Source organism: Clarias gariepinus, chromosome 7 (assembly GCF_024256425.1).
Source record: "Clarias gariepinus isolate MV-2021 ecotype Netherlands chromosome 7, CGAR_prim_01v2, whole genome shotgun sequence".
Taxonomy (NCBI): domain Eukaryota; kingdom Metazoa; phylum Chordata; class Actinopteri; order Siluriformes; family Clariidae; genus Clarias; species Clarias gariepinus.
The window spans coordinates 26459308-26477360 of NC_071106.1; the positions used below are offsets into that span (position 1 = coordinate 26459308).

The 18053-nt window shown below is 37.2% G+C and overlaps 1 protein-coding gene across 2 annotated transcripts in view; it reads right to left on the reverse strand.

Annotated features, from left to right (window-relative positions):
- Nucleotides 1-326: 326 nt before the first annotated feature.
- The window catches only part of nectin1b (nectin cell adhesion molecule 1b), a 77406-nt gene continuing 59679 nt past the window's right edge, over nt 327-18053 (reverse strand). For both annotated transcript variants that reach the window (XM_053500763.1, XM_053500764.1), the window contains 5 exons: nt 16442-16810; nt 13918-14217; nt 13394-13511; nt 10742-10893; nt 327-2363 (listed from right to left, as the gene is read on the reverse strand). In XM_053500763.1, the coding sequence (XP_053356738.1) occupies nt 1858-2363; nt 10742-10893; nt 13394-13511; nt 13918-14217; nt 16442-16810 (1445 nt within the window). In that variant the 3' untranslated portion in view covers nt 327-1857. The remainder of the gene's footprint in view (nt 2364-10741; nt 10894-13393; nt 13512-13917; nt 14218-16441; nt 16811-18053) is intronic.

Consider the following 18053-nt stretch of genomic DNA (forward strand, 5'->3'; position numbering starts at 1 on the left):
GAGTTATGCTAGGTAAATAAGTTGGGTATTTCATTTACAGCTTGTGATTTAAATAGATTTTTGGTGACTAAATAGGCAATTTCTTTCAGAAGAAAAAAGGACCAATTGCCCATTACTGTCAAAGTAAACAAACTGAACAAAAGAAAATGGTAGATACATTTTAAAACAGATAATTAAAAAATCATATCCTGAAGTGATAAAAACTGATAAATACAAGTGCATGCACACACACCTGTACACACCCGTAAGATTGAAAAAAAATATATTAAAATATTCTTATGCATTTTTTCAGCTACTGTAGCTAATTGATTAATTACAAGTAATCATTTCTTTATTATTGTTTTTTATTTATTTTTTTTTTTTACCAACAATAATTTTATGAATTTATATAAATGGTAGTGGCACAAGCAATGGTGAATAATTGAATAATTAAAGGTTATGTTGCACAGATGTTTACATTAATCTAGTGTCAATATTTTTGCCAGGACACAATAAAATTTTTTGCTGTGACCCTAAATAGAGATTTAAAGGAAAAAATTACCAAACCATCAAGGACGGACAACATTTAAGTACATGACCTACTGTATGTGCAGATAACCTCATTTCGACCCACAAATGTCAAAATTCATTTTTCTGAAAGGTTTAACTTTAATGTTTATCATGCCGCTTTGACCACCTAATGATAAGCGTACAATCATATAAATGCATGTCACAAAATTGTATAACATATTAAGCCCTATTTTTAATATGTATACTGTAGTCTCCAACATGTTCCAATGTTCCATCTCTACAAATGATTACCCCATATCACCACAGAACCACAAAAAAAAGAGAAACCTGATACTCAGGTATTAAAAGTCCATAGTACATTTATATCATCTAGTATATCATAGTGAAACGTACATTGTCAAAGTATTAAAATATTTTAATACTTTGTAATGTCAACAGAGATACGTAACAGGAGAAAGATCGCATGAGGTCACACTCCTCTGTAATAGCACTCTCATGAGGCATGAAGTGAGAAGCCAGTTAATCATCTGTGCTTGTCTGCCTGAATAAGGTAAAGGATTGAATGGCATCCCAAGCTACGTACAAACAAGGCTTAATTTAAATCTAAATTGCCATACATGTCTTTGGAAACGTACCAGAACCTTGTGTGCTTGTATAAATGACAATAAAGATATTATTGTCTTATCTTTCTTCCTTAAGATAAAACATCATTTAATATCACTCTAAAGCAACTAACCACATGCCTCTCAGCTATCCATTTAAACATCACCTCAATATTTTCAATATTTTAACACCCATAAAGTGGGAAGACATTACAAAATAATCATCACATTTGAAAAGACACAGGTACTGATAGTAAAACAGTTTTTAAAAAATATAATACATCCAGTGTAGGACTTTCACAAGATGGGTGAAAACTCACTCATTACAAAGTCTGTTTTAATACATTTAATACAATGATAGAATTGTAAAAAAAAAAAAAAAAAGAAAGACAAATTATATTAATAATAATGCACCATAAAAGTTTCAAGCAAATGGCCTGTACAGCTTCAGGAGTCAATTGTGATTGGCATGAGTGAACGATCACACCTCTTTTCACTGCTGTACCAGGTTAAGCCGTTAGCATGTGTAAATATTACGATGTTGATTTGTCAGTGCTGCAAGCATTTTTTTTTTCATGTTCATGTTCCATTAAATGTATTTTGATGGGGCAGAGGTTGCCGGTTTGGAGGATGAGGGATGGAATAAGGACTGGGATGGGTAGAAGGCTTCTAGTGATGGAGATGAAGGGGTGTGGTAGAATGCATGTAATAGCAGGCTAATGTTGATCTCATTTTTGTTGCTACACTACACATACCACTCTTTCTTTGAAATGACAGAGCCGTCAGTTTGGGAAACCATATCATCAGCAATCTCAGCCTCAGGCTCATACTGGAAAGCTAGAGTCCGCTCATCATAATCATGACTCTCACCTTCATCCACAGTGAAATAAGGTCTCTTTAGGTCTTCAGAGTTACCATCGAAATCATGTTCTGTGCCCTCAAATGATCCTGGCCCCCCAATCTGCGAGGCCTTCTTCTCGTCGTCTGGGTCATCTGGGTACTGCAGGTTTTTGGGCACATTGGGATGGGCAGGCACAGGCCCCGCCTTACTGTAGCCATTGCCAAAGACATGCTTCTTGGTGCTGTAGTCCCCTTTGAAGGTGCGCTGTCGGCGTCGCAGGAAGTAGATGAGCAACGCAACACCAATGACCAGTACAACCACAGCACCCACACCGCCCCATAATGCAGCACTGGGTGCGGTTTGCTTCTGCTCATTGCCATCGTTGTCTCGAGGGATATGACTGGGGAGTTCTGGGTAGGAAAACACAGATGGAAGGGAGTGTCAGTGCTCAGGTGGGAAGGAGTGCACATGCTCATTTTTAGGAAAGGAACATGGGAAAGGGTAAGCCAAAAGGGAAAAGTACAAAAAGGGTCTCTGCCCCCCCACCAACCCTACCACCTTTTTCCCAAGCCCCACCATATCAGCCCACACCAGTGAGAAACATTTCACATAATATAAAGGCTTCGAACATCCACATGCATTAGAAAAGCACATATTATTTTACGTTACATACTGTACACAAGTACGCAAACATAGCTGCAAATGCAAACTTGCACATCTTGCAATGATATAAAATGGCCACTATTTCCATATATGTGTTCTTCTTCCTTCTTTTGTGTATATAGTGCCTCAGTTGGCAGCAATTGAAAGAATGTGTCCCTTTACAAATTTTGGGAGCGCACATATTCTATGTGCATATTGCAAGTACACTGCTTTTGTAAACCCTTGTGTCACTGTGTATATTAACTTGTGTATAGTATGTAAACATGTCAATTTCACTTAAATTTAAACTACAGTGAAACCTTGGATTGCGAGTAACGCAGATTGTGAGTGTTCCGCAGGACAAGCAAAGATTTTTAAAACATTTTGACTTGGAAAACGAACAAGGATGCGCTTCTATTTTTGACGCTGAGCATCACGTGATCACAACTGAGCCAACAGTTTTTCTCTCTCTTGTACTGCGGAATTGTGGGTCTGCTGGGTCTTAGTCTCTTATTGGTGTAATCAACATCCGTGCGCACGTGTACTGTTTACTATAACACTGTGACCACGTGTGTGTGTAAAACATATTTTATTTTGTGTCTGTATGCGTGTGTGTACAGTGTGAGTGTAAAGCAAAGGCTCAGCCCGCTCTTTGTGGCTGTGTGCGAGCGCGTCACTGGACACCGTGCCACACACACATACAGACAGACCCTTCCTACTTTCGCCTTTTTTGTTGCTAGGTTAATTTGTTTCATTTTTACGTTACAGCAGTGATTCCGTTAGTGTGTTGCTCAATTGAGTGTCATTAGAGAGATTTCTTGTTTCATTTTCCGATAAAACACTTTTTCTGTTGTGTGAAAAGAGTGGAGGAAGTGTAACTGTGTAAGACAAGAAGGAGAAGAGGGGGAGAGGGGCTCCTTACTTTAGCTTCACACACACACACACACACACACACACACACACACACACACACACACACACACACAGCGCCTGCATGTTAATAATTTTTACGTCTTTATTTTTTTGGGCTGTGAAATGAATAATTAGAGTTTCCATTATTTCTTATGTAAAAAATTTGATTTGGTTTATGAGTGTTTTGAGATACGAGCCTGCTTCCGGAAAGAATTATGCTCGTGATCCAAGGTTCCACAATATTTATTTGCACGTCATTTATTTGCACGTCATTTAAAATAATAAGCTACATATGATACTTTATGATAGACTGGCAAAGATATTTAGATTAGCACCTAATATGTGGCATCTGAACCATGCTTTTTTTTGCCATATTCTGATTTCATATTACATATTCAAGTACAGCAATATGAGTTACAAAGTGTGAAACATTTTTAAAGCACAATTAAAAGCAACAAGCAAAAGAGGAGTGTAATTAATTAGTAAGTAGCAGAGAGAGAGAGAAAGAGATAGAGAAAGAGAGCATTTTTTTCTAGCTACCATTCTGTAAAACAAAAATTTAAATAAAAAAAAGGAAATAGCTGGAAATATAAATTTATATACTCATAACTGTTTATGGAATCCTTAGGTTGATAAAGCATATTAATATTAATACACAATAAAATACATAAAATGTGACATGTTATAATTATTCACAATTACAATTACAAATGCACTGCTACATAAGAAATGTATGGAAAGTATACAATTATCATTCTTTGTAAAGAACTGAACTGGAGTCTCATAGACTTTTTTTAAGAACTGAATAAGGTGGCCTTAATAAAATAGCACAGATTGAAAATATAGTAGCCCATCATTGTGTCAACTATCCCAGTTTGCTTCTTAACACTGTTCTTAAAACTGAGGGATCAAGAATGCCTCTGTAATTCTTTTTAATTTTAATTCCCCCAGTTGCCTCATGAATTATAAAAACCCAAGTGTTGATCATATCCTCCCCTCTCTTTTAATCATTTAACATTCTTTTAGGGTTAAGTATTTGTGGATGTATAACCACTCGAGTCTGGTTCCTAATGAGATTAGAAATAATAAGGGGCTTTATTGCCTACATGACTAAGAGAGCAAATAGAGGTCACCTCTGGCTAGTGAGAGTGAATGAGAGAGAGAAACTCATTTAATCATGACTTCCTTTCTTCACTTTACACGTCAATTAGCATGCGCTTACTTTTTAAATATTCTTTGCTATCATGTAAATTCTTGTCTTTTATCTCTCCAGGGTATGGGTTTGCATTCATGATGAATTTATGACAAAATGAAAAGAACATGAACGTGTTCTGGTCTGAAATGTTCCAAATGAATAACTATGAAAAGAATACAGATCTTTCATGACTTAAGGGAAGAACAGGGACACAAACATATATGCATCTAGCAAACTGCATATTAAAAAGATTGTTCAGAGCTGCAAAGAAAGTAATCAACAGTTGGGCCAGACAATTATGTGGCATTGCAAATATGATCATGTACACAGGATCAGAACTTTTTTTTGTTGGTGTAATATTAACTTTGGCTTTTATCTCATGAATGTGCCTTAATATACACTTTCTTAACTTGACTCCACTAAGGTAGTGTATGACAGCAGTAATATAATGTCTAAATGTACACTAGGTGGCAGTCTTGCATGTACCAACAAATAATGTACAATTCTTTTTTTGTTTCACAGTAATAGAGAAAATAAAGACTGGATGTAATATAGATAGATTTTGTTGTGAATACTGTACAGAAAAAATAATAGTGTTTTTTTTGGACTTAAATATAGATAGATTACTTTCCATATAAATATGTTTATGAATAATGTATCCTTTATCCTATCCTCATTGTCAAATGTCTGTTTTTGTATTTTAAATATATTTAAACATACTTGATATATGTATTAAACTGATCAGCCATGGCATTATGATCACAGACAGACAGACAGGAGAAGTGAATAACTGGTTATCTCGTTACAGTAGCACCTGGCCTGGCCTGGAAGTCAGTGGGATATATTAGGCTCAAGTGAACCTTTTGTCTGGAAAGTTGATGTGTTGAAAAAAGAAAAGTTGGAAGGTTTGAGGTTGGCTTGGATCAAGCTTGTTCTAGGTCTCCATGCAAGTACATTTCCTTGCACTTGTTTTATTAATAGTACCAAAAGTTTATGACAAAAAAAAAATTCTTGTTTTCTTTTTAAGGCACATTTTCAATCTGATTGCTTCTTTATTGTTGTTTTTCCTTTTTTTTTTTGTAGCCACTGTTCAAGTGCCATCCTGACTCGCTTAGCTTGCCTTGACAAGCCCATGGATGTTCTGGGGCTGCTGTCATATTTCAAATACTGGAAGAGAAATGCATCTCTGCAGCTCAAATTTGGCCTTGAGCATAAATTAAAAAATAAACAAGCAAACAAAAAGAGAGGAACATGAATGCTTGAAATTCGAAACAGTTTTCAGAAAATTTACACTCCTCCCTAAGAATGCATAGTACTGATTTTAATTGCTTTGATGATATCACAGATTAATCATTTTCTGGCAAAATGCCGGATTTAATTTGATGTGGAGTGGAGTGGAGCATTTACAGTAGCTGTAAGGACATGCAAAGTAAGGGTGGCAACAGATACAGAGGGGAAATAGATAAGGCTTCCCTGTCAGCAGGCTGATAAAATTCAGCTAAAAGCTCCCTGTCAGCTGCTTCGGTAATGTTCCACAAAACAAAAGATACGGCTATTTAGCATGTGCCTGGGAATGTGCCAGTAGTGAGCCTGCCTTAATTGGAACAGCTAAACAGTCCTTAGTTAGTATAGTAGTTGATAATTTTTTTAATCACATGGATTTCACCTTATTTATTTACAGCATTTATTTATTTATAACTTTTTGCACGGCCCATATATTCTTCAACTGCATCTAGTGAATGTATATTCCTAAGATTAAGCATGATCTCCAGCAAATTCTAATCTCACGGTGCTAAACGAATAATTCAATCTGCTTCACTATGCACATGCATTTTGATCAGGCTTTACTGTATACTCATTTTTTTCTTAAACGTCCATAAATCATGGCAGAGACAGAACCAGACACAAAGCTCCTTTAGCACTTGTAAAAGAAACATTGATAAATGTTGGTCATTCACTTTCATATCACTGCAACAACTCCAATGTGAGCACCAACTTGTTTCCTTTATTCTGGTACTGACAACAATTAAGCTGCTTTTTCCGCCTACCAACACAATACACTCATCGTCTAATTAGTCTACATTACAAGTCGTCAACGCAGTCTGGATTTGGACTCAGCAAGGTATTTCAGCAAACTGAAAACTGAAATACTTGGAAAAACGCAGTAGGCAAAGAAGAACAGTGTATAAAAAATAGTTTTGTGATGTCTTTAATATTTAACATGCATGCATGACCAGAGACTAGCTACAGTGATGGAGACAAAATGTTTTTTAGATCATTATGGATTGGTAAATTTAGTTTCTCTTCCTGTGCTGATTGGCAAACTGTCACTTGTTTAAAAAAACATGCTGATGATCGAGACAAATATAAGTGAACAAAGAAGTATGTTTTCATTCTATCCACATAAATTTTAAACAGATGTGCCATCTGTTCAGCATCCATGATGCTAGGCCAAAGGGGCAATGCCATGTGCCACAATTTATTGTAATAAACTAGTGCTGCAACTAACATTTATTTTGATAATCAGTAGTTCTATCATTTTTTTCAATACAATGTTTAGACTAAAATATTTAAGTTATTAAATAACAAACAAAAAAGCTGCTTTGAACAGCCTAACTGTTCCACACTATATATACGCACGGATTTAAATGCAAATGTTGGGTTCATTTCTACCTCTTTAGCAGTAAGTCCATAAATGTAAATGGAAATTAGTTTGAAAAATTAATGTAGTCTGATTAATGATAAGTGCAAGTGGAAGAAGTCAACATCAAGTACTTAAGACATGACATGAGAGACCTGAACGTGTGCCTTTACCCTGGAACCAGCAGATCTCTACTGGGGGTACAGTAGAATAAGTGTTTCATTTATTTTAGGCAGTGGATAAGTCAGTATAGAAATACAGGAAGATAGAAATATAAAGCAGGGGAGAAAAGAGTAGAGAACAGAGAGCAAGTATGGAAAGAAAATAAAGAGAGAGGAATGAAGGTGAAAAGGTGAAAAAAGAGATAAAAGTGAGAGAAGATTATTCTAACCCTATCATTGTGATGAGTGAATATTTATTGCTACAGGTGTGTAGGGGACATACTGTATATTGACCTACCTAAATACGCTATAGGGGGATGGGCTATGGCAAAATTCACAACCAAAAAGGATTCCCCATCCCAAACTGCCGAAAATCCTATATCTGTCTATTGCAACCAGTCCCCAGAGAGGCAAGGGTTTCTGTAACAGTTTAATGCAGTTTATACTCTCTGTCCTACTTGCACTAGGACTATATTCCTTTTTATTTGACCAGCTTACTCTCTACCTCTTGCTAAAGGCACTAGGGTTACTGCTTAAAAAAAGAAACAAGAAGAAAGGAGAGAAATAGAGGGAGGTAAAAAAAAGAGAAAGAGATCAAGAGACTGAGAATACCTAAGCTTATGTAGATAATAAGAAAAGTGCAGAATCACCTTCTTGTTTAGAGCTGATTTTTTTGGCTTCACACTCCATAAACACTGTATAACTAAATTTTGCCAGGTGCTGAGTTGCTGAGCATCATGATCATCTTGGTGCTTTAAGTTCAGGACCAACGCCATGCACATTTTTTATAATGAGGGAGGTGCAATTTTACAAAGAATTTTATGATGCACATCACTGTGTGCCACTGTGTGCCATGAATAATGCAATAGGCATGATGGAGTGTGAAGGTTTGTGAGCATTTTAATGAGTCACACAACTCAAATTAAGACAACATAACTGCACTGGCATGCCAGTGGCATATTTCTCATAATCTGCAAAAAGATTACATTGATCCATCAGGGTTTTACCCCTTGTGCCAGTCGCTGTGGCTCTTGGTGCACACAGAAACTTACAGGGCAAGGGCTATGGTATGTGTAAGGAAGGGAGTGCAAAATGCAGCAGCAAAAGCACATAGCTCCTGGCAGTGCTCCCCCAATGTTTTAAAGCAGGGTTTGATTGGGGAGGGTTTTCATCATGGCAATTTAGTGCTTCTTCCTGGCACAAAAACAGCGCTGGTTAAAGTGCTCAATGTCCTAATATGTGGCATGGTCAGGGTTATGTCTCCTTGCTTTTGTTTTTTGGTTCTGTTTCTTCCAAGCAGACAGCAATTTGCCCTTTTTACAGTATGTACTGCCAAAGAACTAATATAAGCTCATGGTAAATTATGCAATACATAGGTTTTTACTATGCAATTTATGAGTGGTACTAGCAAAACCAGGAATTTCATACAAAACAGCCAAATCTGGTTTGTTAAGATGGACGCAGTTACATGACTGATTTCATGGAGCTTAGGCTTTAAACTGTTTCAAATATTCACTGTATGGTAAGGGTTTATGGAGACCTGAAATTTATATCTGGAGTTGGAAGCATACAGTTTTTAGGATGTGCCTTTGTGCTCGAGGATTACAATTTCTTTTCACTGGAACTAAGGAGAGCAAACCTGTTCCAGCATGTCAATGCCCCTGTGCACAATTCATGGTCCATGACGATACTGTTTGGCAAGTTTTGTGTTGAAGTACCCCCTGACCTCAACCCCACTGAACTCTTTTGGCATGAACCGGAGCACTGACTCCACTCCAGGCCTCCTCATCTACTATAAATTCCCGAGCTCACTAACACTGTTGTGGCTGAATTGGCACAGATCCTCACAAATCCTCACAACGCAAAGAAATCTGGAATGGAATGTTCAAAAACATTTTTGGATGTGATAGTCAGGTGTCCATAAACCCGTGGCCATATAGTGTAGATGAACATAGTGTAGAAAACATGCATGTGTCACATCTGAATGTGTATAAGCACATCAGTACGAAGCTGCTGACAGAATATGACTCAGTGGCCTCTCAATGGAGTGATCCATAATAGCAAAGACAGGCCAACTATTACCCAGATGTAAATTAAGTAGACTGACCTATGGACACTGTGAAATGGATGCTTGAGAGAGAGAAGAAAATAACAGCTTTGTACTTCTTGGATGACTAGATGACTTAAAGCCATGTAATAAAAGGAAATGAATTGTGGGGAAGTATCTTAGAGATACTCAGTGCTGAAATTAGTTTATTCCTTTCCTTATACCAGTCAATATTTACAATCTGAATATTGAAATTCTTTCAGCACACATTAAATCCCTGCATTTTATAACCCCATACAATATTAACCATGACAAGCTATTTGCTTAATTTATCAATTGCATGTAAGCACGGAATGATTTAAAAGTCAAAATCACCTCTCATTGAGCAAAATTACCCAATGCACTTAGCATTTGCAGAGAATGGACCCAATTTCCATTTTGTTAGAGACAGTTTTTCAGACTGTCTCTAATCATTAACCCTTTCATCATGTTGGAATAGCAAGGAATTAGAATTAGCCAGTGTATCGGTTAATATTACTCTACATACATCAATACCATGATATTACTTAGAATTACCAGGAAGCAAGAAGCCATGTAAGTAAATGCAATGCAAGTAAAACGAACTGTAGTAGCCAGCACAAAGCATGCAAAGGTAGCATTTTCAAGTCTGACACATGAGAAAGCATGCACAGAGAAAACACCCCAATACCAAGAATCACATGAGAATGAGAAACTGAGAAGAAACTGAGAAATGCATCATCAGAAGGAATCCAGACACTCCAAAACCAATAAGAGAAAAAATATCTATTCAGGACAAGCTCATCAGGCACGGACTCAAATAATTTAAACAACAGCATTTAATTGCATTTTAGGGAAAAAGAAAAGAAGCTGGGGAATTAGTCTAGCTTTGTTCTTTGTTCTTTTGAATTTATATGACATTATATGAGCACTTTATTCTGCCTTTTACAGCTGTGTGTCTGTGTTTCAAGTGTAACAAGTAGAGGCTACAATGACTCTACTTTATTATTATGTCTGTAACTGCTTGAGTTACAAGTAGACATTTTTCCAGATGCTTGTGCTGATTGCTCAAGTCCAGAATGCCTGATAGAATTCTCTCCCCAGTCTACCCCCAAATCACACACACACATAGGAAAAATAAGAGAAAAGAATCCTCTGCAGCCTGAGCATACCTGTCACGTTGACCTCGACTTGGCCAGAGCGAGTACCGATGCTGTTGGTGGCATCACATATGTACGTGCCACTGAAGTCATATGTCACGGGCCCCCTGAAGACCAGCGTGTTGTTCCTGATTTCCACATTCTTGGGCATTGATCCATTTGATCTGTCAGGAAAATGAGATACAGGTGATTCAGGATTCTGTTTGAAAATATTAGAAACCAAACACAAATCCCTTCCTAGATGATGCAACCTAAGCACCTTAGAACATCACGCCAAGTTGGTTTCAAATGAGATATTTTCCAGACTTCAGCATATTAATTTGATACCATAAATAGATTTCCATTCAGCCTACCCTGCAAACATAACATAAATTCTTATTTTTTTGTTTTTTTATTGCATGTTGTACAATTTGTCAATGCATCTTAAAGTCTGTAATAAAAGCAATACTGTGGCTAGGCTTAGGCTTGCTTTACTTTAGTTTTAGTTTTTCTCTTCCAGGAGTCTCCAGCACAAACAAAACCTAATTTAGTTTTCTACCTCTACTTCGCATATGACAATTTACACAGTGATTCTTTGCAAATTACTTGCAACCATTTGTTGTGCAAGCAATATATATTCCATTGCACATGCAAATTGGTGTATTATTTGTTACCCAACATATTTTCCACCTATTTTTTAATTACTAAGAAATACAGATGAACACTATGTTGAACTTTCTAGTTCGCACATCAGCACAAAAACTTGCGCAATTTGTAAAAACGGCTAAAAAGCACATAGAATTTTTCAACTTTAAATTATTATGTTCAAAAAAGCAATGTCTGGTTTTTATTAGTCAATGTTTATTCAATTATTGTTTATTATTCCTTTTGTCAATTTCAAGTTATTTACAGTAAGTGACCATGGTGGGTTTTTCTTTCTTTAATGGAAAGGGTGTATTTGTGTGGTTGTGTATAACAAAAAAAAAAAAAAAAACAGCAGGAGTACAAACAAGTGTGCTATATAGCTTTTAATAACCTAAATTCACAACTTTAATTTAGAAAATTCCATTTAAAAGTCAAATGTAGGCTACATCTTGTTTAATCTTTCGTTTCATGTTTTTGTAGCTATTTTCTGTATGTACAGTATGTAACATCAGACTTCACAACCCCGCTACCCACTGTGATACAGACACATGAGAATACCATGTGAACAGTTTTCCAGCACATTTCTTCACTTGTGATTGGTTTTAACAGACCATATTTTAATACTAAGTCTGGGCAGGACCATAAGCTTGTAACCCTGGTTATACTGTACTATTGTTTTGGTGTAGAAGAGATATGAAACGTGGGAGTATGTTTGGCTTCCAGAGAGCGCTTAGTAACACAACACCATAAAATTCTGTGTATTTCTGTAACTTCATGGCCTAGACTTGCTTTGTTCTTATTCTCCTGGCCTGGAGAATACCAGATGTTCCTCTGATTGTTCTTAAAACATCTGATAATAGCAATGTCTCAACTACTGCTCCTCCCAGATGTCCACCAGTCTCCCTATTATAGAGCAAAAACATTAACTTTGAGCTGTAAAGCTAATTCAATTCAACTGTGCAGCTTATATTCATTAGCCACTTCCATTTAGTAAACGTAATGAATTTTGGGAAGAGGAGGAGCTATTCTGGCTGCTACATGCTGAGGCTAAATTAGGCATCAGACGCAAGAATTTAGCACTGCAACCTTCATCATTTTGATCCTGGATAGAATTACACATTACTTTTAACAAGATATGTTTTTATTAATTTCCCCTTATTGGTTATCCGTCACTTTGCATAACTTTATTTGCAGGATTTGTTACCTTGAGAATGCACGTTTACAGAGAGGTGTGCCGTTTATGTGTATGTGTGTTCTTCCATCTATGTGCATGTGTGTACATGCTCCATAGCGAGCTACAGTTGACCTCCATAAAACAGCTCCAGGGAAGCTTCACAACACATTTGGTATGTGCTGTACATTGCTACAGTGGCTGTCCTCTTCAATCCATCAGCACCATGGCGCAGTCTCTCTCCTATCAAAACCACCCCTGCTTTCATCCATCTCTTGCTCTACCATCCTTACCTATCCAACCCTCTCTCCTTCCTATTCATTTTTTATTTACTCTTGTCATCCCTGTCTCTATACTTCACCCCCACTTATCTCATATATCTGATCATTTCTCTCCTCGTCTAACTTCTACTACTCTGCATCTCCCCAATTTAACATAACCTTGCCTTGAAGGCCTGCTGCTGCGCTGAGAAAACACCACACCCGAAATGAATTTCACTGCATTAATATTTGCATTATGCATAAAGCTCAGTGTTAAAGCAGCAACAAGAGGATATATTTACAGTTCTCATCTGTTATTCAAAGCAACGATGATACAATCTAAGGCAAAATAAGTGTACCTATAAACAGCAACGCTATAATGCTCAGTCATCAAAAAATGTTGGTTGTTTGAACAACACTTTTCCCATTTCTCTATCTTACACCAGATAAAATGCTTACTGCCTTTTTTCTCACTTGTGAAAAATGAATCTATCTGCAGCCATACACAGTATATGCCAATCTGGTTATTCTATGTTTGATTGCAGAAATACGTGGGGAGAGAAAATGACATTGGAAAACGTATTTCTTAAGAAGCAACAGTAGACTCACAGTTTCCAATGGTAGCTGGTGACAGCTGGATTTGCATCTGCATCACAAGTGAGTTTTACATCCTGACGGTTCAGATACCAATTTCCATCAAAACCTTCAATCTTTACCTCGGGTTCATCTGTAAGAAAACAATGTCCTTGATTATACTTTATTCCTTCCTTTTTTTCATGCTTTCATTTAGAACTTTTTAATTGTAAAGCATTAACTTAATGTTCCAACAGACTGATACAAATTAGTTAATATAGTTTCACACACACACTTGCCATTTTCCCAACCAGTTTCATAATTGAAAAATACATGACCATCAATGGGACTTTCTCTAGCAACTGTACTACTTCCTTTATGTAAAGTCCATTATTCTTGTAACATGCTCTGGACAGGCCATTCCACAGAAGTCCCTTCCTCTTCACAAATCGTTTTGCATAGCTCTGAAGTATGTTTGTTACTGAACGCTAAAGCAGTCGCCATGCTTTGGACAGATATAGCACATATACTTTTTATTTCCATAATAATAAGGTACTTACACTGAACATTGAGGACGACACTGTCACTGAAGTGTTCATTGTTATAGGTCACAATGCATGTGAGTTTCTGCCGGTGACACTCACGACTTGGCACAATAACATAGCTGCTGCGTGTAGTGACTGTGCCATTGGGGTTACGTGTCTCCTGGAACATGGCTTCGCCGTTTAGTTTGGTATCCCACTTAATCACACTAGGTGGCTTTCCATTGGCTGACAGACATGTGGCAACTGTCATCTTATGCTTCTGGGGCCGTGCGATGATGATGGGTGTTGTGAGGGTCATATGCGTCATGGGACGTGCTAGATTGAAAAAAGAAACCCACACAGGTGAATTTTTGATTGTGCAATAGTATTTGCGTGCACCAAAAATCATTTACACTTTGAAGCTATTAATATATCACTCTTATAACATCTATATATACTCCATTCTACTGTTTTAACATTCAAAAAAATCTATTTCCTAACATGTTAAAGTATAGTCAGAAGAAGATGAAGAAGGCACTAGTGTATCCAAACACCCAAAGTAATCCAATCCAAATTCTGGTAATGGCGACATGAAGCAGCAAATTAGCTCTGTATCTAAATTAAAAATGTGCAACTGTGCAAATGTGTGTGCACTGAAAGCTGATCCTATTTCATCCCTCTTAACAGCCAGAAGTGAGGAAAGGCCATCTACATAACCCATTCTGTGCATGTCCTTTCATGCAGAGATATTCCAACGAAGTGAGGTAGGCTGCTGGCTTCTTCCACAGGCTTTCATAGGCTCTGTCCTCAAATTAGAGTCAGGTAGAGCCAAGCTGGCAAAGAAGTACTACTTTAGAATTTTCCTTCTTTTGAAAAGCTTCATAAAAACACAACAAAATCTCATTTTTAAATGTAATTTTCCTCGAAAGGTCCTACATAAATTTTCCACGAGCTGCAATTCACCCTTTCCATTCTTCCCCAATCTGAATTTTGCTTTAAAATATACAAATTAATAATAATACTACTACTTACTAAGAACATGCAAACTCCACGCACTCCAAGGCCCGAGGCGGGACTCGAACTTTCCACCCTGGAGGTTTGAGGTCACAGTGCTAATCACTGCACCACCATCCACCACCAATAATAATAATAATAATAATAATATGGCGATTAAATTTTAATGTGTGCTTGTGCTACATGTATAAGCTGACTTGAAGCAGCATAAGCAAATGGATTGATATAAGTCATAACCCACCTCAGGCACATTGAACTTTTGAATTCACATGACATATGAGCACTGAGACCAGTCTAGCATATGAAGGATTTTCCTCTTAGTACCTCTGAATCATAAATAAATAAGTAACACTTATTTATAAAATAGCCGCAAATGACAATCCTGCATATCATACTCTCCCATGTATTACAATTATAAAGTACATATTAGGTCATTATTGAATACATTATACAATGTATTCAATAATGACCTAATATGTACTTTATAATTGTTACAGTATGTATACAGTGCAGTGAACGAGTCTCAGGCACCCATTTTTTGTCGGAGGTCTTTGATGTCTATTTGACCGCTTCCGCTGTAGTTTCATTCCATGAGAGGTTAAATCTCCAAACATTATTCTTTACAATGATTAATGAACCACATCAGTCAGTTTATAGACAACATTTCAGATTAAACAAACAAAAAATATATCATCTAGGTTTTTACATGCAGACACAAAAGCAAGTGAGACGTATTAACACTCTCAGTAAAGAGTAGAAAAAATGCTATAAAATAAAAAAAAAACTTATGGTTAATTAGCATAATCTTACAATAAAAATATGACTAAGAAATCTAACCTTTGATTAAAGTTAATGTATTTTAAAATGTCAGTCATGTATGTATTAATATATTTCTTTCCCCCCTTTTTCTACTATTACCTGATTATCCATTATTTCCTGTTGCACGTCGTATAAATATGAGATGAATCAGAGGTCAGATTGCTTTAGTCATTTATCAACATGGGGAAAATTTGAGAATACACAAATTAAATAAGACAAATTTTTGCTGACCTCAATGAGTCAGTGGCAGTGGCTATAAAAATAGCCACTTGCATGAAATGTCCATATCTAGTGTTAGGGAAATGATTTAAAACAAGCAGCACTGTGTAGAAAAATTATGTTTTTTGCCCTTATGCACAGTCGCTAAAGAGGCAAACAAATTTCTGTGAATTTGCAGTGGATTTTTGGGTCTCCAAGTGCTCAAATCTTCAATTAGACAGCATCGTCCACTATTAGAAAAGGACTTAATGCTGAAATACAAATAATTGTGAGATATGGTTCTGTTTGAGCTTTTTTTTTTCCCTTCTTAAAATAATTAAATTTTAATTAAAATTTAGATTTCTTCAGGTCGAGAATTAGGTCAAAATGAATCTAACCAACTACAGCCATTTAGAAAAAATGTGTTATAGACTTTATGATGCGCAATTAATTAAACATTTATATATGTAACAATCCAAAAGGTCACTCTACATGCTTGGAATAATAGCTGAAGTTGAATATGCATTACCGTAGACAGTGAGATTGACCATGTTTTCTCTGTTGCCTGCTGGGAAAGTGGTGTACTCGCAGATGTAGGCAGCCTCATCTGAAAGGCGCAGGTTGCTAAAAACAATGGTGGTGTCCTCAAGTGAAGGATTTGACTGTGCGCCCAAATGCTTAAAGCTGACTCGGTCTTTAAAAGCAGGCAGCACAGAGACACCTAGTGCTGGGTTGGCGATGGCCACATTCTGCTTGGTGCCATTGAAGGACTTCTGCCAAGTGACCTGCGAGATCTTCACCGGGGGTTTGCTGTTGATGAAGAGGCAGCTCAGCTCCACTGTAGAGCCCACGAAGCCAGATACCTCTGGGTCCATCTGCACAGACTGCCCATGACCCTCTGTAAAGAAAGACAAAGCAAGAAGGAAGAATGTTATAAAGTCAAACACATGTCCTCTAAAAAAGTATTGGGGTTGAAATGTCCACAATGATAAGAAAAAGGTGTAAAGCCGCAGTGCTATATTCTTCTTCAGGTATAAAGTACAGAAATATGATGATGATAATATTTCTCATATTTGACATCAAAATGCTGGACTGCTGCGCCTGCAAAAACTGCAAGTTGCACCTTATCTAGTGCAATACAGAAAAGAAATATTTACTTGTACATACTGGTAGGCCAAAAAATCCAAGGTTTATAAGAATTTAGTCCCACCAAGAAAAAAAGTTTTATTGCAAAAGATGCAGAAAAAGCCATACTATTGTAGGCCCATTTCTCACGTCCAGTAGTGCCAGTTTGGTGCTGGCATTAGCACTTATCACTCAGACACACACTAACATTAAAAGCACCTAAGTTTGGGTTCCATCTCTGGGGCAGTTTGGAGACCTTGAGGCCTGGCTCCACTGGAGCTGGTGCTGTGGTGTCTGGCACATCCCATGGATACTTCATCAGATTTGGCTTTAAAGAATTTGGAAGCTGAATCAACAACCTTGAACTCTTGCCTGCTAAGTCCCATGTATGGTAGGCTGTGATGCACTGGGTGTTCTGATATCTCTTTGTCATGGCCAATGTTAACTTTTTTCCGTGGTTTGTCTGGCAATGGCCTTTATGTGGAATTGAGCTGGGCGGGCTAGCCTTTGGTTCCCACAGACACAGATGGGCCTTGGGTGCCCATATTTCTGTCACCAGTTTACTGGAATATAATTGATAAGCCATATAAATAAAAGAACACATTATGACCAGTTTTGTGCAGATTAAATCACAGCATCCAGTTCTTTTTTTGGACAAATATAGTGCTTTTCCCCCCCAAGGTGGGCGTGGCTATATGCATCACCTAACAGAGCCAATCAAATCTGTGCTTTTGCCTGAGGTGGGCATGGCCATACTCGTCAATCACTGAGCCAACCAATCAGTGCTCTTCCCCTTAAGGTGGAAGCGGCTATGCGCATCACTTAGCAAAGCCAGTCATCGCGTTAGTTAACTGTGTATAGAGTATGCAGAAGACACAGAAACGATGATCCTTATATGTATATGGCATAAGCCCTAGATATGTTTGACAACTTAGAATATTGTGCCTTTTGTTTTAACCCACCCAATTTCTAGTGGAAATATAGACATTTGACTGACATGTGGTTATTGTTGCTTA